At 33.8% G+C, this 23,632-nt stretch overlaps 1 protein-coding gene and 1 pseudogene across 1 annotated transcript; one reads left to right on the plus strand and one right to left on the minus strand.

Annotated features, from left to right (window-relative positions):
* Window positions 1-1,448: 1,448 nt before the first annotated feature.
* On the plus strand, window positions 1,449-11,506 carry LOC119255172 (profilin-1-like). Its single transcript, XM_037522127.1, has 3 exons — window positions 1,449-1,534; window positions 3,862-4,344; window positions 11,446-11,506. The coding sequence occupies exons 1-3, from the start codon at window positions 1,449-1,451 to the stop codon at window positions 11,504-11,506; spliced, it is 630 nt and encodes a 209-aa protein (XP_037378024.1).
* An 8,109-nt stretch (window positions 11,507-19,615) lies between these two features.
* LOC119254812 (60S ribosomal protein L5-like) lies at window positions 19,616-20,497 on the minus strand (annotated as a pseudogene).
* Window positions 20,498-23,632: the final 3,135 nt, after the last annotated feature.

Consider the following 23,632-nt stretch of genomic DNA (forward strand, 5'->3'; position numbering starts at 1 on the left):
TCAACAAGTGCAGCAAATTATCTTACCCCCTTCCCATTTTTATTTCCAAGCCAGTGTTTAACAACGGACCTCTACAAAGGGATCTATTAAAATACCACTGCAAGATCTCAGGACTTGGTTGTCCAATGGTGAAATTGAAAGACTGCACACACAGGGGGAGGATACCATGCCTTTTCCAGAAGAGACAAACCTGTAATCTTGTTTCAGGCACTCAATTACAGCTCTGTGAAGGGGGTAGTGGACATTAACATCAGGGCTGCTCTGAGCACCCCAAAGCATCAACACCTGGATAGTCTTTTATCTTCTGCCTCATCATTTCCACTGTCGTATTTTTAGCACCTCACAAAGCTGGCATGCTGGGCCTCTGTTCCTCCTACTTCACTATCTCGCCCTCTCTCATTTTGAGGCGAGAGGCCGTGGTGTAACAGCTGAATAGTAAGCATGTTCTGGACAGATGTCTGTACTGACTCTCTACCTCCTGCACACACATTCTGAGCTTGGCCAGAAGAAGAATCAGGGCAGAGGAGAAGGAAATATATTTGCTCATATTGGGGACAGATTTCAAGTCTTTTGGGTGTGGTACTTATTTAATTTGGGAGGAGTAACTAAACGATAAGTCTTTGATTAAAAACTCCATTATTTTCAGTGCCCTTAACATGTTTCTTTATGTCAGTACGAGGAACTGACCAGTTCAGCCTGTGGCAATAAGTCATTTTTTAAAATATACAGCTATGAGGCATGATTCTAAATTAAAGGATATTATGTTGTCAGGTTTGAAAAAAGGTTTATACCTTTGACGATTTTTTTAAATTCAATCCACTCAATAATTGCAGCTATCAGTCATGATCTATTTTCAACATTTCAATTAAAATGCATAAGTTCATGTCTAAAGCAACCAATTGTGATTTGATCTATGCTCTCCAAACTATCAGACTGCTGTCAACATGTTTTTGTGAATAAAATTCTTATTAATCAGCATGATTATTTATGTTGCTTAAAGAATAGCTAATATTCAAAGAGTATTATATCTATTTTTTTTCCACTACCAAGTAAAAATATATTTTTATGGTCAGTATCTGTATTGCAGGGTACTGAACTTGCAATCCTTAATGTCCCTTGCCAATTAATTTCCATTTAAGTTTATGACATCAGAGGCATGGAAGGGAGATTCTAAAAAGCAAGGAAGAGACAAGCTTTCCACCTCCCCACCTCTCTGCGTTGGCAGATATCACTCAGAACCACTGATTCTCTGCTATGAGCCCAACATTTATCACATGGTCCCCTCCCTACCTGGAGTTCCCAGCTCTGTCTCCACTAAAGCCATTGTTTCTCCTGGTTCCTAAGAGTGTTAGTAGCTTGCTGCTGTCCTCATCTATGGTTTGCCTCACTGTTCCATGTTTGCCCATCAGCTCAACTGACACCTCTCTAACAAACCCAGTTGCATGGACATGGAGTGCTCTGCAAGAGAAAGTGGTGTGGGTGGTATCATTGACAGTTGCCAGCTCTTGCAGTTTGGATACACTGTGGCTTTCAGGTCAAGGCCACACTTATTCTAAGTTGCTCTCAGCCAGTGATAAAGAACACGGATTTAGCAAGGCACCCCTACCAGGTCCAAAGTAGTTTTGAGATAGTAGGGATAGGTGACTGGCTATAAGTATTCTTTGTAATTGGGGCTGGAGAAAGTAAGTTTCCATGTATTGACAGACTTGTGTAGTTTGACTCTTCCACCAGTACCAAAAGGAGTACACAGACTTTATTTCTTATTAATCTTATTTCCTATTAAATAGACAATAATAGCTGTGGGCTATGAGAAAGGGGTTAGGGGTGAAGCTGAAAAGCTATGGGCAAACATCAAAAAATGGTGTCAGATCTTCATTACACTCATATATAGTAGACTCAATAAATACATTAAATAAATGTAGTTCTGTGCCTCTAGTATTATATCTGCAAGAAAGAGGTTATAGAATTTTTCAAGTATACTTCTTCATAGAACCCTATTTTTAAAAACATTTGGGGAATATTATCCCATGCAACATTCTTCGCAATTAGTCATATGATTTTTAAAGATGTTAATTAATCACTTTGAAAACTTGCTATTTCTTTTTTAACTAATCAAGATAAGAAGGTGAAATTATACAGTCATGAAAATTAAAGTAGGAAGGAATTCTTTTTGAATTTATGTTAGATAGTAGTAAGGGCAGATGACTATAACTTTTATAAGATGGAATTTGGTCAATTCAAAGGAAACTACTATATTGCAAGTACTTCAGTGTGTCAGATTATATGATATACTTATTTATAGTAAAGATTTGTCTGACCCTAAAACCTAACCATTAAAATTCCAAGTCTTATTATTATCAAGTCATACTATTTGGTATTGTCAATCTTGTGTTTATGCTTTGATGACAGTTCTATTTTATACCTTTTCCATAGAAAAATTTTGTTCCTACCATCACAGTCTCTTGATTTGATTAATTTCTATAGTTATAATATCAAAATAGATATGAACATTTATTTTAATTATGTGAAATAAATTTATCATGTATGTCTTTCAGGAAGTGTGTTTTCTTTGCTTTTTTGCTTTTGTCCTTTAGAAACCGGTCATGAATTAAATGCATTTAAGCTTTTGGTTACCTGAAGTATATCTAGGTAACAGTCTCTCAGTTTCTTTCATAATCTGCTTTTTTGAGTTTTTGTAATTTTCATATCCTTTTATGTCAAATTGAATTTTTTGTGGATATATTAGTAACTGAAAATCTAATATTTATTTTTCTTTATTTATTGGTTGAGCCAGCATATCACTGAGATTGCCTACTTAAAGACAAGAGAACGCTGAGTAGGTGATTCATTATGAAGAGTCAACAATCAAAATTAATGTTAAGCAAAAGTTCATGGTTATTAGAACAGGTGGGCAAATAATTTATTGCTTTCCAGAAAATAATTTATTCTTCCATAATGTTTTCAGATTTTACCTGTTTAGAATTCACACACAGATCCAATAAATACCATTCACTGATTTATTCATTCATTCATAAGTAAAAAATAGGCTGAATGACAACTTTGATCTGGCATTGAACAACTCAATAGGGATAAAATATACTTATTCACTAATTTATTCATTTAGACAATATGCTTTGAATTCTTACAATGTACAAGGCATCATATCAAGTGATTGTAAATATACACACAATAAATAAAAACTTAATCCAGTTGGCCCTACTGTTTTTCCAAACCATGTCTGTGGGGTTCTTGATACTGTTTTGGATTCCTAAGACCAGGTTCTTTCTGACTCTCCAACTGATGTCTATATTCCTAGACTGACTACTTTGTTTTGTCATACAAACTTTTATCTAAACAGTTGGTTGTCCTTTTTATCATAGTGTCAGCTAGAGATCACTGAAAATGTTTAGAGCAAACAGTGAAATTATATTCCTCAAAAAGTCACAGCATTTTAAATCAATGGAACAGTCAGCCCTGCTTTATTCTTAATTCTTTTGTACTGGTTAAGTTTGTGCCTTAGCTCATGCAGTTTGTTAGAAAGTTCTCTAAGAGTTTCACTAATTAAATGGATTAATGAATCTAATGAGAGCTCATGTAGTGGGGCAAACACTATACCAAAATCAGAAGAGTAAAAGATCTGATAGATTCTGATTCCATTTCATCTATAGAATGGAAATTATATCTTACCACGCAGGGTGGATTTGAGTAACAAAGTAGGATGCGTATGTGATTATTACTTGGAAAAAAAAAAAAAACAACAGAGAAAGTGGCTGTGGGAGGGCTGCTGCACAGCTAGCAGAGCCACGGTCCAGACGGCATCGCGTGCCCCAAGCTCTCTGCCTCCCCGCGCCTGCCAACCAGAGGCAGCCCGAGCCCAGTTCGCAGCCCCAGCAGCAGCGCCGAGAGCAGCACAAGTAGCAGTTTCAGGGCCAGGTGGAACACCTGTAGCAACAACCTCATGGCGGGCAGGACCTGTCAGGATGTGGCCACGGTGGGCTATGAGGACTTGCTCTCTGTCTGGGCCGCCGTACCCGGGGAAAACCATCGTATGAGCATCACACCAGCTGAGGTTGGTGTCCTGGTTGGCAAAGACCAGTCAAGTTTTTTCGTGAATGGGCTGACACTTGGGGGCCAGAAACGTTTTGTGATCCTAGACTCACTGCTGCAGGATGGGGAATTCACCATGGATCTTCGTACCAAGAGCACTGGTGGAGGCCCCGCTTTCAATATCACTGTCACCATGACAGCCAAGACGCTAGTCCTGCTGATGGGTAAAGAAGGTGTCCTCGGTGGTATGATCAACAAGAAATGGTATGAAATGGCCTCTCACCTGTGGCGTGCCCAGTACTGTGCCTTCTGTGCCTTCCCCTCTACCACTCTCTGCTGCTTTGCACCACCCCCACCTTCCCATACACACACCCACCCACCATTTTTATTTTGGGGCCATTGCCCAGCACCCCTCATTGCAGCCAAAACCACAAAGGTTGCAGCTGGGACTAGATGGCCAAGCCTCGGCCTACCCATTCCCTTCCTATGTGTGGCTGGAAAAAAAATTTTTTTTTTTCTGAATAAAAAAGATTCTAAAAAAAAAAAAAAAACCAACAAACCCAGAATGAAACTAATGTTTAATGAGTCTGTAATGTTCCCAAATTTGAATCTCAATTATTCCTCCCAACAAACCTGTGAAGTAGATGGCAGAGTTGGAAATTCATACAGTACATATCTGGCACAATTGAGGTTCCTACCTTAGTTTTCCAGTGTCACTGGAACATTTTTCCCCACTGTATTAGAACTTTAGTAGCAGGATATTTAAATTACTTCTGTTAGCTTGTGTGGGCATGTAAACACATCAAGCATATTTCTGTGTTCCCTTTAACTTCCATTTGGGAAGATAGGAAGAGAGGATATTTAATTTGTTATGGTTACTGCACTGCCAGTCCAGTTTAGAGGTGTGTTGAACAAGTAACTGTCAATAAAGAGAAAGCAGTTGAGAATAAAGCTACCAAATAGCAGTGAAATCAATTCAGATTGATTCTTTCTATAAAATGCCAATTATAAAATAATTACAGATTACTTTTCTATAAAAATGCCAATGAAAAAATAGACTGGCATAATACACATTTCCCTTCTCCTAGAGTTTAATGGTTATCATTATAGTTAACAGAGGTACTACAAAGGACATTTGTTTCCTGACTACAACTGGGACTTTGCTGCAATTTTTCTTTTGGTTAAGACCCATGAGTAATATAGGAGAGATTTCTTCAGTCATTACAGAAGGGTATCACTGAGACTCTAGATTAACACAATATTGTTTTGTAAGACACTTAAGCAATTAGTGACTTGTGCCTTTGTGAGATTTCATACTTAAATTGTTATCCTTGAAGTCGATTTCTAGTTATAGCACCTTCTCTGGCCTTGATGACCATCTGATTCTTTGCCGAGTCTTTCTCTTCGCAGTTTGGTGAGTGGTGGCCAAGAGAGGCATTGCCACTGTCCTTTGCATAAAGTATAAATGAATGTAGGAAAAGTAGAAAACTCTTTTGGGAAGCACATTATGTTTCACTAGATACTATAGAAAACTGTAGAATTGGAAATACTCATTCAGATACTTAGCAAATAAAATGAAACACAAATATGAGTGAATAATCAATTTAACAGGATATTAATAACAATAAAGTAGATTAATGGGATTAAATCTACTCTTATTTCCATTGGAACATATCTCCTAATTGAATTTTTGGTTTACCTTGGCTCCCTTCACCTGTGGAAGATAATAGTTAAAATATGAGCATTTTTTCAGGTTAAAGGAAAGAGAGTCATGTATTGATGGGTGGATGCACCTTCATAAGAGGGATATTAAAGCTGCAAAAATATGAAGAATCTGGATATTTATTAAAAGAGTCAAGAAGGAAGAACCTAAAAACAGTCATAAGTAGATAACTTTGTAATACTACCTTTTTCTGATCAATGCCCAACATATATACATATACACATATATACATCTGTATATCTAATATAATATGTATTTACATATATATATATAATTTCTATGTATTATGGTGGTATCTTAGCAGTTACCCCTAATAGTGGTTAACATTCACAAATTATGTTACACAGAGATTAAATTAAATTACAAATTCCAAGAGTTTTATTTCCTTATACTGCACAGTGATTTAGAAAGTAAGTTTCATGCATAAATTTATTTCAGTTTCTACAGGCTCTACCTGTTTATTATATTTTCAGTCAATGATGGTATATGAGAATCATGTAGTCACTGAATAAAAATAAGAGGCAACAGTAAAAAACAGAGTTTTGAGTCATAAGAAAAAAGAGGAGGGAAAACTTCTAATAAAATTTAATATTGCAACCAAAAATAACCAAATATGATAAGTAAAATTATAAGTACTACTTAAAAAGAAGATTCACACTCAATTCATTCTCAGACTAGAGAAAAGATGTCAACATCTGTGTCATAGGGTCTGTTAAGAACACAAAGTGATGACACAAGCATAAATCTAAGTTGCTGAGTCAGTGGAAATTACTTCATTGTACATGAGCACATGTGGCAAGTTGTGAAATGACAATGGTTCTTTACATGGTTCTTTATGGAGAAGTAAGTCTTCCTATATTGGGATGACCAGATTGAGTTTAAACAGGTTTGTAGACAGAAGAATTCCTCTGTCTTAATAAATGAAGAATAAGATCTCATCATATGTAAAAACACAGTGTAACTCTAAACCCCTATGAAAACATAAGGTATAAATCCCACTTTATAATTTGTGAAATTATACTAAATCCTTTAGGTTTCTTGGCAAAGTGTCTCAAGATCTGCTGGGAAGTTAAAACTGTATTTATTTTCTTTTCATGGGTGTCATCACACTTTGAGCAGCTGTGACAATTTACTGCTGGAATAACTCCATTCTAAAATTATTACTGTAAATTGAAGGCCTATTTTTCTGCCCCAAGTGTATTCTTAATATTAACAGTTGGTAATTAGTCTGTCCTTTGGAGGACTCTGAGCAGTTTTGAAGAGCATTCTGTACATTTAATCAGGAGAACACTTTTCCTAGAAATGCAAACACTAAAATATAACATTAATTGAGTTGTGATCATTTTTTACTAATTACTAATGCTATATCTTCATTTTGTTGCTTTTAAAGTACACTCTTTTAAAGTGATATTATAAGGTTAATATTTTTATTGCTGCAATTCCTCAAAAACCTGAGTTTGGAGAAAATACAAGACACTAACAGATGCATAAGTGAAGATTGCTATGGAATATTTAATTTTGAAACCACTAAACAAATTATTCATTATTATAATGTTTACCTGCCTGTACCATATACACATGGCACATTCTGCTTCCTCAGGTAGTTGCAGTCTGTATTTAGATACCTTGCTTTGAATTTAGGCGGCATATACTACTAGTATTAACATACCACAGTAGTGCTACTCTTTTGAACATCTTTATTTCATTTTGCTCAAATCATTAAGACCTCCAAGCACATCTATGTGATTTTTTTCCTTGCAGTTTTCATCTCATGCTGCCCTGAAACTTAGGAATTAGATGTATAGTTGGAAAATTTCATTAAATTATTTTATGCCATTAAAACAGAATGTCTTTATAATTCATTATATTTTTATTTTTTCACACCTGTGCAACTTATAGCAAAGTAAATTAAAGCCCCATAAATATTGTCTTTATTAAAAGTTTGTTCCAGAGGCTAATGGAAGGTTTTGACAGGTTAATGCATAAAGAAAATAAGATATTGGACAAGATATAATAAGTGATATTTAAAGTTAGATTAAAAAATGGATTTCCTGCTTGACCAAGTAGTGAAATAAATTTTGCTAAAAAGTAAAATCTAGTTAAATTATTTCCTTATTTTCTTGTATGTAAAATAATCATATTTTAGATTTTAAAGCAACTTTGCATTTTATAACTAGGAGATTTATTTCCCTGCAAGCACCATATTTATGCTTGGCAATTTTTTTTGTAGTGATTTTAAATGGATGCTGTTACCAAATTGGTAAGATTTTATCAAGATTGGATGTTTTGAGTCATTTAACATCTTTATGTTTTTTGTGATCATGGTTTATAAATATATGAGAGACTTAGAAACTTGTCTCATTAAAATGGTTATAAATAAGCAAAAGACACACTCTGCTGGCACCTCAGTAAGTCACTTCAGTGAACATATGTGCATCCACAAGATGGGACATATACTTTATTAAGATAATAAAACTAATAATAGACTCTAATGCAAAGACTTATTACAGATATTTAGGAGATTTTTGTAACCCAACACAGCAAGCTTGCAAATGAAGCATCTAATGCTTATTTTGAAATTACTGCCCCTGTATGTATTAATGTTTTATTGTAGTCAAACTTAACATGTGTGCTATCGTGTTGAATGTATATTATACATATATCATTTCATTTATACCTCACCATTTTAATAGCTATTTATTTGGATAATAGTTAATATAGACTGGATCTGAGCCAGAGAGACAGTGATTATGATAATACATTGTTACTAAATGGGCTGAATACTTCCAAGCTTCCAGTGATACAGCTGTTAACAACAGTGGCTTTGCTGGTTAATCAGATGTTTTGCCACTGGGGATTGCCCATGTGAATCGAATCTGACAGAGTCTTCTGCTTCACCTCAAATGTAATGACACGAGTGAGTCACTTATTCAGGGCTCCAGGAAAATGCACATGGCATTCACCCTCATGCAACCGGAGCTTCTATCCAAGTATCATTTCCATTTATGGTATGGTAATAAGTCACTCATTAATTGAATAGTGACTCAAGAGTGAATGCCAATTGTTTTGTATATTTAAATAGCACTTATTTTTTATATATGTTTCATTTTGAGTTATTGGAATTTTGATATCTAGGAACATAGACAATATCATTCAAACAACTGAATTTGACTTGTTAATATTTCCCAAAAGTTGTAATGAAAAAGTCATTTGTAAGTAAAATGTGAATTATATTACCCATTTTTCCCCAGCCATAGTACCATGAGGTAGAAAGAAATTCTGCATTTAAATCTATGTATTTGAACTATTTTATATTTCTGTTAGTTTTTTTTCCTGAAACATTTTTTCCATTAATTGACCACAAGCAGGCTTTAAATAAACATACTTGTGACCTTTTTATATTGAACAAGATTGTGTTCTTGGTCTGGTGAATATAAAGCATTGATTTTTTTGCAGCAAATTGTGGGAGAAAAAGCACAGAAGTGCATATTGTGGGTTGGTACAAGAAACCAGATTCTCTACCTATTTCAGTGAGATTAATCAGCTGCCAGGATATTTTGCCTTTGTGTTGATGGAGGAGGTGGGTTTGTGTATTTAAGGCTGTCAGTAGGAAGGAGGGAATGGTTTGGGGGCAAGTAATACTTATTATGGCACAGAATTTGTAAGTCCTTGGCTATAAACAAAAATCCTTAGACATGAGAGCACCAGCTAACAATTTGTTAGTCCTATGGAAATAGAAATTCTTTAAACATGTTTTTGAAAATCAGTAAGATTGAAGTTTATTTTGAAAAATGAATCCCAATTTTCTTTATATTAGTGATAAGGAGCTACAATACTCAATACATCAAATTTTAAAAGAAGCTTGAAATGAAACCAAGAATAGTTCAAAGGAAATGATTTCAATGTTCTTAGGTATTAATGATGACATAATGCATCTTAAAAACAACCTTATATTAGTTTAGAAGCAAATATCATCTACAAAATTCTTCCTCTTTTCCATCAGTTGGATTGATTGCTGTTAGTGACCTGTTAGTCTCTCCTGGGTCTGAATTATTCACAGAATAAGACTTATGCAGACATAACTAGGTCACCTTAATTACCTGTGGAAATAAGGTGTACTAGTGAAAGTTTTACAGTGATAATTACTCCAAAATGCCAAAATAGTGTATGCAAACCTTGGTGGTAACTGCTCTAAATTATTATACAACCAAGATCAATCAAACCAAGAGGTTCATTTTTTCCCCCAACTCATCAACCTTTCTCAACATCATTCTTTTACCATAATAAAAATACTGTGCTTACCAAGTAGTATAATATATTGACTGCATACTTTACCAATCAGTTGTTAGGATTTTCTTTTTTTTTTTCTCTAAATTCCTTTGCAGTATTTAGGAAAATCAACAGACTATTGTAAAGGAACAAAAGGAATCTAATCACTTTTTTTTTTTGAAACCTAAAATGCATGGAAATCTTCCTAATCAGCATGTATTTTTTCCTGTAGTCATTTCTGTACCTGTCATTTTGTCATAGAAATAAAGTGAGGAAGAACAGAAATTTTTTTTTAAACAATGAAGGAATGAAAAGTAGAAATGTTTCGCATTTTCACATGAGTACTTATAAAATATTTTAACTATCTGTTCACCAACGTGTTTAAAAGAATAACAATTCCAGTGAAAATTCAAAACCCTTGTGGACTCCGAATGAATGTGGTAATATAACAAAACTCAAAATAATACTACAGTTTAAATAGCATTTGTAATTTGACTTCTGAAAACTCCTTGAGAGTTTTAATGGACTAATCTGTAGAACTATTCCAATGTTATTTATGTGATTCATTTTGAAATACTAGCCTGATGATTCTTCATTTATTCATGTCTATTATATCTCTGCACTTCCATTTATGTATGCAAATAAAAATTTGAGTAATCCCCATTTTTTTTAATCTGTAGAAATGATTTTAATATTGGAGACCATTATTTTGAATAGAAGTAAGGAAATAAGAACTTCTCAAGTGTTCTACAAAACTTACATATTTTCAAGCCAATTGACTTTATACAATAGGAGGGGAGATTTTCATATTTGAATTATAACATATTTCTTGAATTTTATAGAGGTAAAATAGATAGCATACATTTTTACAAAAGATTATAAAAGAAGTTTCTGAAAGGATTATTATTTTTTATCTTGAAAGTGAATAGATTTATAAGTAGCAAGTACTTAAAAACCAGTGGCTACAGTAGGTAGTTTGGATAGATACATTTGGTTTCTGGGAATGGGATCTTCATGTTTTAACAACTCCTCATCTTCCCCCTCGCAAAGTACATTCAATAAAGTACTTTGTGCATATTTGACATTTCTTAAGACACAGTTCAAGTATTTTCTGTAAATCTAAGTTAATCAAGCTCTTGAGCTGGAGTGACTGTTTATTTACTTTTTATGTGAAATTCATCTGTCTAGTAACTTCCTGAGGTCAAATTAGTAACTTCTTAAATAACTTCTAATCTTAGCTGCTGTCTTGAGCATTAACCCTTGTTACAGAAAAGACAGAGGAAAACTGCTGAATATCATCATTTATAAGAAATTGTAATTGTTCTACTTATCAAGCATTTATTCTGTGCTTATTCATTAAAACATTATGAAGTTTATACTACCATTATTATCATTTTATTGTTTAGGAACCTGAGACTCAGAGGCAAGAGTCATGTCCAATTTTGCCAAGGTGTTGCTGGAATTTGATTGCAGTTTTTCTCATCCGGTGTATTTTTGTTTAATTAATTTGTTTTTTACTGTGGTAACTTTGGTTTACAACAAGTACATTACTCAGTGGCATGGGATCACACTTTCTCAGTTGCAAGTCACCACACCATTCCCACCAAGCCACCCTCAGTTCTCCCCAGGTCCCCTCGGCCATTTCTGTCCTCTCCATTTGTGGCCTCAGTTCTACTACCAGAGTTAGGTTTCCGAAGAAGGGGTTCAGTGAAGTGGGATCCTGTCAGTGACAGTATTAGGACTGCAACATTCACTTTCTCACCAGCAATATGTACGCCATTTTGGTTAAGCATTGTGAGAGGCCAGACCTTTTCTATCATATAATATGCTATAATTTTTTTTTTAAAGATTATTTCTTCATTTATTTTTACAAGCACTGGGTACTCTCATTGGGTACTCTCAGAAGCACGGAGGGTGAGAGAATTCACCAGAGCCAGAGCGGGGAACAGACCAGGCAGACTGATGAACTACACTATTGAGGGGAGCAGTGAGTGTGGCAGGAGAGGTCTGTCGCTCCATGTGGGACCCTCTCGGGGGACCAGGGATTGAACTGGCGCTGCAGAGGCTGCGGGCAGCTTCGCAGCCCAGCGCTCAACTGCTGCGCCACCATGGGAGGCCCTAATATGCTATAATATTTTTTCATCTTAGTGAGAACCCACAAAAATTCCTAATAGTAGTCCTGCTGAGATGAAATATCAGTCTTTTTAAGTTCGCAAGTTCCTTTAGTTCACACTCACAAAATTTATGAGGATTTTTCTCAGTAATTTGCTTGCTAATTTCTACATTTATGTGCTGCACAGCATAGACTCACTCAGGTGTTTCATCTGAGATTGTGAAATGTTTCATGGGAGCATGTGTTGCACATCAGTGACATGATATATCTTATTAGTCTCTTAAGAATAATTAATAATTTCTTGCATTATAATATTGCCTTATATCTCAGCAATCTTTTCATCTACATTATCTCCTATGAGCAGCCCCACAATATTATAAGGCAGGAATTTTATCCCCATTTTAGAGATGAGGGTTTTAAAGATGAGCATATTGGATTGATTTGCCCCAGTGGGTCATAAAACTAGTAAGTGGAACTCCTCCCAGTGTTTTTTCTACTCTACTGTAGCTTTTTTTTTAAAAAAAGATTTATTTATTTATACAAGAACTGGGGTACAGGCCAGAGATGTGGGAGGGTGAGAAAATTCACCAGAGACAGAGCAGGGAGCAGAACAGGCAGATGACCAAAAACACTGCTGAAGGGAGCAGCAGGCAAGACAGGAGAGGTCTTCCGCACCATGTGGGTATCTCCCTGGCTGGCCAGGAATCAAACCCGTGCTGTAGAGGCTGCAGACAACTTCCCAGCACTGCGCTTAACCTACTGTGCCACTGGGGAGGCCCTCTAGTATAGATTTTGTTGCTCAATTACAAGTAGTTTATGGGGTCAGCCTTCTCACATCCCTGGCCACATGTGAAAAATTCCAAACCATAATCCAGATATACTGAATGTAATATATACTGTTGACTGTTGGGATATAGGCATCTGTATTCTCTAAAAACTACATTCTTCAAGATTGAGGATGTATTTCCTAAACAATACTACTCTTTTTTTCATTCATTAATCCATTTTTTTCCTTTTTTTTTAAAATTGTGGCAAAAAATACAGAACATTAAATTTACCATCTTAGCCATTGTTAAATGTGTAGTTAAAAAGTATAGGGTATACTTACGTTGTTGTACAACAGAGCTCTAGAACTTTTTCATCTTCCAAAGCTAAAACTCTAAACCCATTAAATATTAGTTCTCCCTCCCTGTTTCAATTATTTTATTTGAAATAATTCAAACTCAGGGAAATTGTAAATACAGTACTGAAAACTTAGTTCCCCCTGAAATATTTGAAGTTGCAGTGTACTTCCTACAACCAAGGATATTTTCCTGCATAATACAGCACAATTATCCAGGAACATTATTACCATCAAATACACAGGCCCTAGTTCAACTTTTTCTAATAGTTTCTTTTATATTAATACAATCCACTTGAAGATCACATGTTGCATTTAGTTGTGTATTTTCTTCAGTTTGAAACAATTCTTCAGTATTTCATTCACTTTTGTGGAAAAAAAAGGCTAGAGTCAGTTATTTTTCAGAATTTCTTTCAAATTTAAATTTGCCTATTTCCTCTCAGATTAGAATCAGATTATGTATTGCAATAAACCATAGAAGTGATGTGATATTCTTGATTATGGATCTGGTGAAATGCCACATAATTTTTATTTGTCCCAGTACTTGTAATGTAAAATTTGAACACAAAACTGAGGGATATTTGCTAAGTTTTTTCATTATGACAGCAGACTTTTAAAATTAATAATTAATAATTATTTTCTGGAAAATGCTTTCAAACAATGGTTCTCATCTCCCATCAATTGTTTATATACTACTTTTAGCATCTGTTAATGTTTACTGGCTACAATAATTGTGACTACAGGTGCTATCAAATGGTGATTTTGTAATTTTAAATTTTATTCTACTTTTTGTTAGCACTGTAGTATTACTATAAGGGATAGCTCTCATTTCTTTCTATTTGTGTGCTTATATCTATATACAGTCATTGTTTACTGTTTTATTGAACAAGTTATCATTTGTTCATATTGTCATTTCTTTTGATGCTGAAATTATTCCAAATTTGACTGGAAGAAAATCTTTCAAGATATCTTCTGAGTCCTTTAGATATATTACCTTAGTTTTTAGGTTTCTGATTATCTTTGAACAAGAATATGTTTCAAGTTATTCTATCACTGGCCATATCATTCCTTGCCTTAACTTTGTAATTACTAATTTTTGGGGAATGTTGGTATCTTTCTTGTTTCTAAGTTGACAAACTTCATTTACAATAGTACACATTGTATTACGTATGTTATTCCTCAATAATCAGTCTTAGAAAAAAAATCACATTTCATGTTCCATAACACAAAGACAAGTCTTCTCTTGGTTATGTTTATCAGTTTATCAAACTTCTGTTTTTACTAAGGTATTAAAAGCACAGTTAGCTGATACCTTTCTGAGAACAAAGAAATTTGCTGAGAATCTCATAAAATTCATAGTCATCCACAAAGCGGTGTTTGCGGGGATCAAGAAGTCAGTACTAAGTCTGAAGTGGGTTTGGCAATGTCATTTATCATTTTTGAGTCAGCAAGACTTTGGCATCTGCTTGTCAAGAGAGCAAAAGTAGGAAATTCACTCTAAGCGAAGTTGTCTGCTTCTGATCAAAGGGATTATAAAACAGCAGAAAAGGTCAGTAAAGCTGTCCTGCTCATATTAATAGTCAATACAGGTGTCTGATTCAATAATTTCGTGATTGATATATATATATTTTTTTATAGTTTGAAGAGAGACTATTGCAAGTAATATTTTCTGGTAACATAAGGAGTGCATCTCATAAATATTTTGAAATTCAGCTGTACTTACAAACTAGGTGTTTGGGATATTTAGTTATTTTTATTATTTTTTATTGAACTAACGTTGCATTATGACATTACATGAATTTGCATTGCTGTACATCATTAAAAATTAGCACATATATATACACATTAAGTATATCATCAAAACCCTTTTTGTCTTTCACTGAACAATTGACCCCCTTCACCTAATTTACTGAATCCTTCTTCCTTACTGGTAACCACTAATTGGATATTTAATTTTTTAGTGAGGTATATATATTCCTTTGATTTATTTCATGCTTCTGATGCTATTGACTTTGTGTTCTAGGTTTTTTGTTTTGTTTTGTTTTGGTATAGCGTTTTCTTTCAGAATTTAGGGATAATATCCTTATGGACTTTATCATCTCTCATATTAGCTCTCAATGCAAAATGACATGCTTAACAACCACAATGATTTCATCCAGTTTTCTCTGGAACAATTTGTGACTGAACTGGTGAATATGTTATGCCCTGAGGGAATGCTAAATATGGTTAATGTTGAACTTTCTCTCATTTCTGTTTCTCTCTTGTGCACAAATGTAAAATAAAATTGCACATAAAAATTGGGCAGCAGAATAGCTTTTCATAAAAATAATCAAGGTAGGCATCTGGTTAAAACGTGCTCGATTGTTTTGTTCAGCTTATTTAGAGTTCAGCATTTTCAACATTATTGTAAGTAATTCTCTAGTCTTTATAAAGCAAATCCCAGTTTCATTTGTTTATCTCTCCAAAAATAACTCATTATAAATAACCCAATGGTGTATATTTCTATTTCTTAATTTTTTTAGTGATCTATTCTCATTTTCACTCTTAATTAAAGTAAGCATTTAAGATATTCCCATGTTTAGCTCAGTTTTCTTAAATCTGGTAGATCTTATAGTCTGTTGAATTAATTTTAATTTTTATTTTTTATGAATGATATAAATTTAACTGTTGAATAATCAAGCATACTATTGAAACTGGGTATTGGGTTAAATGCTTAGCCATTATCATTATTTTATTGTGCAAGTCTTCACCATCACTTGCTTCCAAATCAGTAACTTCTGGTCAGTGAATGAATTAAAATTCATTAAATACTATCAATTCTTGAGAGTAATGATCCAATGTTATAATTGTTTAGTAATACTTCTTCTAAACTCAAGTCCTTAGCATTTGAAATCATCTTTTCTTTCTCTTTAATTGAATACCTTTCTTAGGATAACTATAAAATGACCCTAAGCATGGCTTGTCATTAACAGTGCCAGATTACCCTGGACAGAGCTACATGTGGGCAAAATTGATTAAACAGTTTAGTAGTAGGAAAATTTAATAATTCAGAGTGGGGCACAGGGGTTCAGATTGTTCAGATAGGATTCTGATCAAGGTCTGTGAATAGTGGGACAAGTAGGTGTGTGCTGAAAGCAGAACTCAGAAATAAAGCCAGTGGAAGCAGAATAAGTGAGGCAGAGCAGAATCTTAGAATAAAGATGAAATTATTTCCAAGACTTTCTCTTTTTTATTTGTTGATGTAACTGTATTTAAAAACAATTTTCACTGTTGTTTGTAACCCTATACATGATTCAGAAGTACAGGTTTATACCTCTTCAAATGTGTGCTACTATACTGCACCCAGCACCAAAGCACCTGCAATACTCCACCAAGTACTGTTTTATAAAGCAGTTCTTCTGATATTACTGAAATATAGAGAAACAAAACTAAGGGTCAGATAAAGACAAGCATAAAACCTAGCCCTTGAAAACCGACTATAGAACTGAAGCATTCGGGGTTAGGCGGGGGGGAGAAATGAGGAGGGTGAGAAAAAAGAGGGAAGGAAAAACAATGGAGGACAATAGGTGATTTGGTACTGGGTGCGCTAAGGTAGGAATACCTGGCAGAGGTATCCTAGTATTACTTCAATTAAAAATATCAAATAAAAATGTAGTTCTATAAAAGAGCTCTAGATTCTTCCATTTTCTCTTTTTAAACATGAAATATTTCAGTCATATAGAGAAGTACAGAGGATAACTTAACAAATACTTATATACTGATAAGCACATTCAGAAACAATGTTTGGCTATATTTTCTCTAGATATGTTATTTTTTTAAGTAAAGAAAAACACACAGTGCCTTCTCTGAAATATTCATGACTAAAAGGCTGATTATCATCTGAAAAAAAGCTATAAGATCTAACTATCAGTTTCCAAGAGTGCATGGGATTGTAAAAGAGTGCAAGGCACCATAAGCAAGCATTCAGCCAAATCCAGGATTCTGGGCAGTCTACAGGACACATGACACAGTTTTTCCAACATACCATACACATTGATGAAAAAGAAGGAAAGGGAATCTTCTTGGAAGACATAAATAGTAACTGCAACATATGTAATGCATAGAGTTCATTTGGATTTCACCAAAACCTGCAACAATATTACAGCAATTTTAATATGGTCTGTGGTAATTTCATTTTTTAAGCGGGTAATAATATCACATTTGTGTGAAAATCTCTGTTAGTAAGAGGTTCATAGAAAATATTTAATTAATAAAATAGGTGTAATTGTCTTTAATCCAGGAAATGATCAAAAACTGGGAGGTTTGGCAGAGAATAGAGATACGATTTGGCAAAATGTTGGTAATCATTGAAGTTAAATAATGTATACATGTCTGTTCACCAGGTTGTTCTCTCTACTTTTGTGTGTTTAATAATGTGCAAAGATTTTTGAAAGATTTTCATTGACAAAAATGATTCTTGAACAAAGTAAGCTGACTTATTCTCACATAAGCGGAAAATGAGGGTACTCATAGTCCCACGTCTTTTCCATATGTGCTATTTTAAGGTATATTTCAGTTAATGTGGGATATTAACTGAAATACTATTCATTTTTCTTTAAATATTTCTGTGGATAATAGTGAAGATAAACAAGCATTCATCTGTATTGACCATTTGGGCTTCTCTTATGTGAATTTTTTATGTTATACTGACAATTTCTACTCACAATTTACTTTTTATTAATGATATCTAACGACTTTGCATATTTTGTATATGGTGGTATCATCTCAGTCTGGTATTTGCCCTTTTACATTTAATGTTGCCATTCTTATATATATTAGATGTAAGCACATTTCCAATATTTTTGAAAAGAAATATATCCCCAAATAGAATTTTTTCTTATTCATTTTCAAATGACTTGTAGCTTTTTTTCCCTCTAGATTTGTTTTCATCCACAGATAGATAATCCATCATCTGATTTACAGAATCATCCATTAGTTCCCTACTGATTTGCAGTATGACCTTTTCTGTATATAAATTGCCAAATCATGTACATCTGCTTCTAGATACTATTCTATTGGAATATTTGTACATCTCTGTGAAGTTAATATACACTGAATTGCTATCATTTTACTGTAAACCTTAATATCTGCTTGTACTATTTCCTTGGATAATTTTTCCCTCTTCACCGTTGTCTTGAATACTATTGTCTCATCTTTCCTATGGGCCTTATAATCAGATCGTCAAATTCCATATAACAACTGCTGGTCAGCTGATTGAATTTATAGATTCATTTGGGAAAATTTGCCACTTGTCGATATTGAGTCTTTCAATTCTCTGGCAGATATATCTTTTTATTTTAAAGCTTCTTTTTATGACCTTCAGTAAGGATTTATAATTTTCTCAAAAAAGATCATTGCATTTTTCAGATTTGTTACAAGAATACCTTATATGTTTTTGTATTTTAAATATTTTTTCAATGTAATATCTTCCTTGTTTATTGTACATGTGCAAGAATATTATAATTCTGCAATCTTATCATGTCACCATTAATTTTATTAAACTCTCTTGTGACCTCCAAGTTTTTTTTTTTTAATCATCAGGTAAAAACTCACAACTAGAATCATAGGTGTTTCTAGCTTTATTTTTTACTCCCTTTTCTGCACCTTCTTCTTTCCTTACTTTTCTCCTTTTCAGCTACCTCTCTTTTTAAATATTTGTATTATTATTGTCATATTATATCTATATATTATGCATATTACATCTGTATATTTTTTTCCTTATCTTAATCTTCTGGTTAGGATTTCTAAACAAGGTAGGAAGTGGAAATGATAATGAATATGTCATTTCCCCCACCCCCCAGCTGAAAGTAACTGTTCTTATGTTTTAAAAGTAAGTATAAAGTTTAATTTAGTTTACACGTTGTTGCTTTTTTGGTAAATATCCTTAACAGATTAGGGAAATCATTGACTATTTGAAATTTTCTAGAAGTCTATATTGGGAATAAGTGAGATTCTCATAAATTTTTTTAGGAGCAACTGAAATGATTATCATATTTCTGTTTTTTAATCTATAAATATAGTTTTATATTAATTAGTTCTTACCTGAATCATAATTAACATTAAAACAATCTGTAAATTTTTTATGTCATTATCTTACATAAGGTTTTTGAAATTTTATTTAGATATTATTGATCTTTCCCTTTATATTTTATTTTCTTTTATCTTTCCTTTCTTCATCACTTTACTTTTAATTTTTTACTTTTTTTCTCATTTCTCACTTCCTTCCTCCTCTCCTTTTTTTTTTCATTGCTGGGTCAATAATTTTATTATTGTATTGTCTTTAAAAATCTCCATTAAAAAATGGTTTGGTTTGTTAGCTCTCAGCAACCCGCTCCTGAGCTCTGAGGAAGCTTGCCTTCTTCTGAGCTACCTGATCTTTCTTCTGGGCAAGAGACATCTTGGGACGGTTCCACGTCTTCTTTTTAACTTCTTTCTTAGGCTTCTTTTCATAGACTGTATTCTCTCATATAGCCGCATGAGCTTTCTTATACATCTCCTCCACCATGTCTGGCGTTATGTTGTTCTTTAAGTACTGAGAGAATTGGTTTTTATAAGCATCTTCATCTTCTTCCATTAAGTAGCTCATGTAATCTGCAACATTTTGGCCCGTGATGTGCTTCCAATGTGTACTTCAGCACGGAATTCCTTGCTTTTTGAATCATAACCAGGGAATAGACAAGCCTCCATCCACAGCTCCCTTCAGGGCCCCAAAAACTTTATTCCCTGTAGTAGTTCTGGCAAGTCCAGCATCCAAATAGCAAGTAAAGTCACCTGGCTGACCGTAGATGCTTTCCACATTGTGTTCATCTCCAGTCACCTTTCCATGGCCTTCATAGATCTTGTCCATGCTAAACCTGTTGAGAAGCCTGCAGGCCAGCAGCAGGCCAGTACAACATGCTGCAGCATAATTTGTCAGGCCAACCTTCACAGCATACTTGGGGAGTTCATGAGCATAAGCTGCACAAACTATCATATCTCCTATGTGGGCCTAAGCAATCCGACAAATGATATCTCTGTTGGTTACCCGAACTATCATCCTGTATTTGGGTTTGTCATACTTATTTTTATCCTGGATTACCAAGCATTTCCAAGCATAGTAATCTGTTTTGCCCTATTGCCTTCTTTGAAATTCCACTTGATATCTCTTGAAGTAGGCCTTATTCTTGACAACTTTTACCAACCCCATTTTGTCCACAGACACTAGTTGTCCACGATTTGCCAGAGCAGTGCAGGCCCGACAGCACTTTGGCAGGGAGGAAAGTCCTCTCATTTTTTGAACTATAATTACCATATATATATATATTATATCTGTACAAATCCAAAAATACCATACTACAGTCATTACTTTATACAGTCATGTTTTTAATAATGTTGAGAAGAAATGACAACAAATCTATAGAAATTTTATTTTAATCCATGTATATATTATTTACAGTGCTGTTTATTTCTTCCTCTCTATTTCAGTTAAATTTGATGTCTCAACATAAAGGATTTATTTTAGAAATTCTTGTAGAGAGGGTTGGGTGACAACACATTCTCTTATAGACTTTACAAAGGAAAGTTTTATTTAACTTCCACAGCTTTTGGTTTTAAATGTTTTAAATTGTCTTTCCACTTCTTCTGGCCTCCATAATTCTGAGGGAAATCAATCTTTATTCTCGCTATTGTTCTGTATGTACATGTTTGGTTATTTTTGTCTTGTTATTTTCAATTTTTCTGTTTGTTTTTTATTCAAGCTTATTGAAAATTTTCCTATATTATAGTTTATTAATTTTTTTACTGTTACTGTTTTAAAATCATATTTGGGAATTATTTTTATCACCTTTCACTCTTTCCTGGAATTCTTACTACTCATATGTTGGTAAGTTGGTGTTGTTCCCCAGGTTTATGAAGCTTTGCTTACTTTTCTTCAGTCTCTCTCTCTCTTTCTCCCTACCACCTCTTTTTCTTTCTCTCCGTTTCAAATTGAGTAATTTCTACTGCTTTATTTTTAAATTCATTTTTTTTCCTTCTGCCTTCTCAAAGCTGTTATTGGGAATTTTACATTTCATATATTTCCAAATCCAAGGATTTTCAGCTGATGCTTTAAAAAAATAATTTCATTTTCAATCTCTTTTTTATGTGATCTATTCATTGCATCACAGTTGTCATGCTATCTTTTCTTTATGTAAGCCTCATTATAATGTCTACCTATAGATCATAGCTGCCTTAGAATTTTGCATATTGGGATATTCAGAAAAACTTTCCAGTAGTGTTTTTTTTTCCTGAGTTTTGGTCACATTTTGTTATTTCTTTGTAAATCTCCTGATTTTTAGATGAATACAGGATATATTTGATAATATAATAAAAACAAAGGATTTGGCTTTATGTGCCCCCCTCAACCTGGATTTTTGTTTTGTATGCCTATAAACTTTCCTGGTATAAATCTGTGAAGTGCAGCTCCCCACTAATGCATGACCCTTGATTTCTGCTAATTTTTTTTTTTTTACAGTTTTTTTGTTTTAAAATCTTAGTTCCTGAATCAGCAGGAATAGTCAGAGTTTGTGTTCAAATATGCTGGTTACTTCTGCACATGTGGAAAGCGTCCGGTGGATCCTTGGTATGTGAAGGGTTTATTGAGCTCTCTCTGGCTTTCTGTGGCTGTCTCACTTGCACAGAACTCTTGTTAAATTCCCGGAACTCAAGTTTTCTGGCCCCTTGCTGTTGGCTTCCAAATGAAATCAGCACTTCAGCTGACAACACTTCAAATCAAGTGCATCTTATCCAACAGCAGTAAAGCTGCTTGTTTTCATGGCTTGCCATGCCTTGGTGGAAGTTCCAGGATGACAAAAGTCAGGCTGCAGGTAGGGGGAAAGGAAAGAAACTACGGCAAGAATGTGACACACTTGCTTGTTCTTTGTTGAACAAAGAACAAAGCTCATTAATAAATGTATTTTTGTCAAATTTCAAAGTGCATATGACAATGTTGACTTTGAATATTTTGTTCTTTTGGAAGTAGCATTAGAGTAACTTTTTAGCAAGTGGATTTGCCAACCTCCTTATTCCAAAATGCCCAAAGTCAGATTGCTATATAACTTTTTTATGCTTTATTATTTATAGAGCAACCTAATTGCCAAGTAATTATATTGTTTGAATTCATTCAAGTTTCAAACTCCTCTGAGGTCTGACTACTTCTCTTTCTGAGCCCTTTGTCATAATTCCCTAAACAGGATATTTTTCTGTCTCCTAAATTGTTTATGTTTCTAATGTGAATTTGACCTAGATCTTGTCTTTTTTGGCCAAGTCACACTCTTCTTTTAGGGAAATCAACTCTGGTACATTGATTTATCAGTTTTTAGCAGATAGGAGATTTTGCTCAATAAATTTTTAAATTTCTTCCACCATGTTAACACATTCATAATTTCCATGTACCTTTGTCACATTGTCTCATGTATTTAGTTTGGTCTTTCATTTTATATACAAATTTACAGTGAACAAATATGGTCTTAGTTGTTGGTGACATAAATTCTTTGAGCTTCCTGGAAAAGATTCCCTGTCCTTTTTTTTTTTTTTTTTTGGATTCCTATATTGATACTAACATATAGTTTATGATATTTCAGTCTCCAGTTCTGTATTACAATGGTTTTTCTTCTCATGAACAAATGATTTCTATGTAAAATTTCAGGTAGTAATAGCTTCACAAGAGAGTATCTCAGAGATTATTAAGTAATAAGTGACAAAGAAAATGATTGTAAGGTTCCTGGGTGACAATAAATATCAGTTACTGCTTCTCCTCAATGCTAGTTTCAATGATTTGGAGGAATAATAGGAAGAGAGCAGTAGCTATTACTCTTTGACTACTTACTATATGCCAAATGCTATGTTTTACCTGCATTATTTTATTTGAATTATATAATATAGTCCTTATAATAAAACTCCTGAAGTAGGTACTGTTAATATTCATATTTTTAAAGTTAAGAAATTAAAGCATAGGACATAGCTTTGAAACCTTACTAACAAGATCAGTATGGTATGGTTATTCACTAATCAGAACAGATACAGGCTCCATACCAGTGGGAAGGATCTCTCAATGCATTGAGAATCTAGTGTTGTTAAGGGGGAATGTGAAAAAAATAGAAGTGTGAATCAGTATTACATTTAGCTTAAAATTGTAAATATTTCAAGTAATAACAGCCTAAATAAGAAATTAATTTCATTCACACAACAATAAATCAAACATTGGCATTAGATTTATGTATAAAGATTATGCTTTTTTCACCTTATGGCATTGCTTGGGATTTTTGTCTTTATGATATGATATAAACTATAAAGTATAGATACA

Source organism: Talpa occidentalis, unplaced genomic scaffold (assembly GCF_014898055.3).
Source record: "Talpa occidentalis isolate TD23 unplaced genomic scaffold, MPIMG_talOcc4v2.1 talOcc4.3, whole genome shotgun sequence".
Lineage (NCBI taxonomy): Eukaryota > Metazoa > Chordata > Mammalia > Eulipotyphla > Talpidae > Talpa > Talpa occidentalis.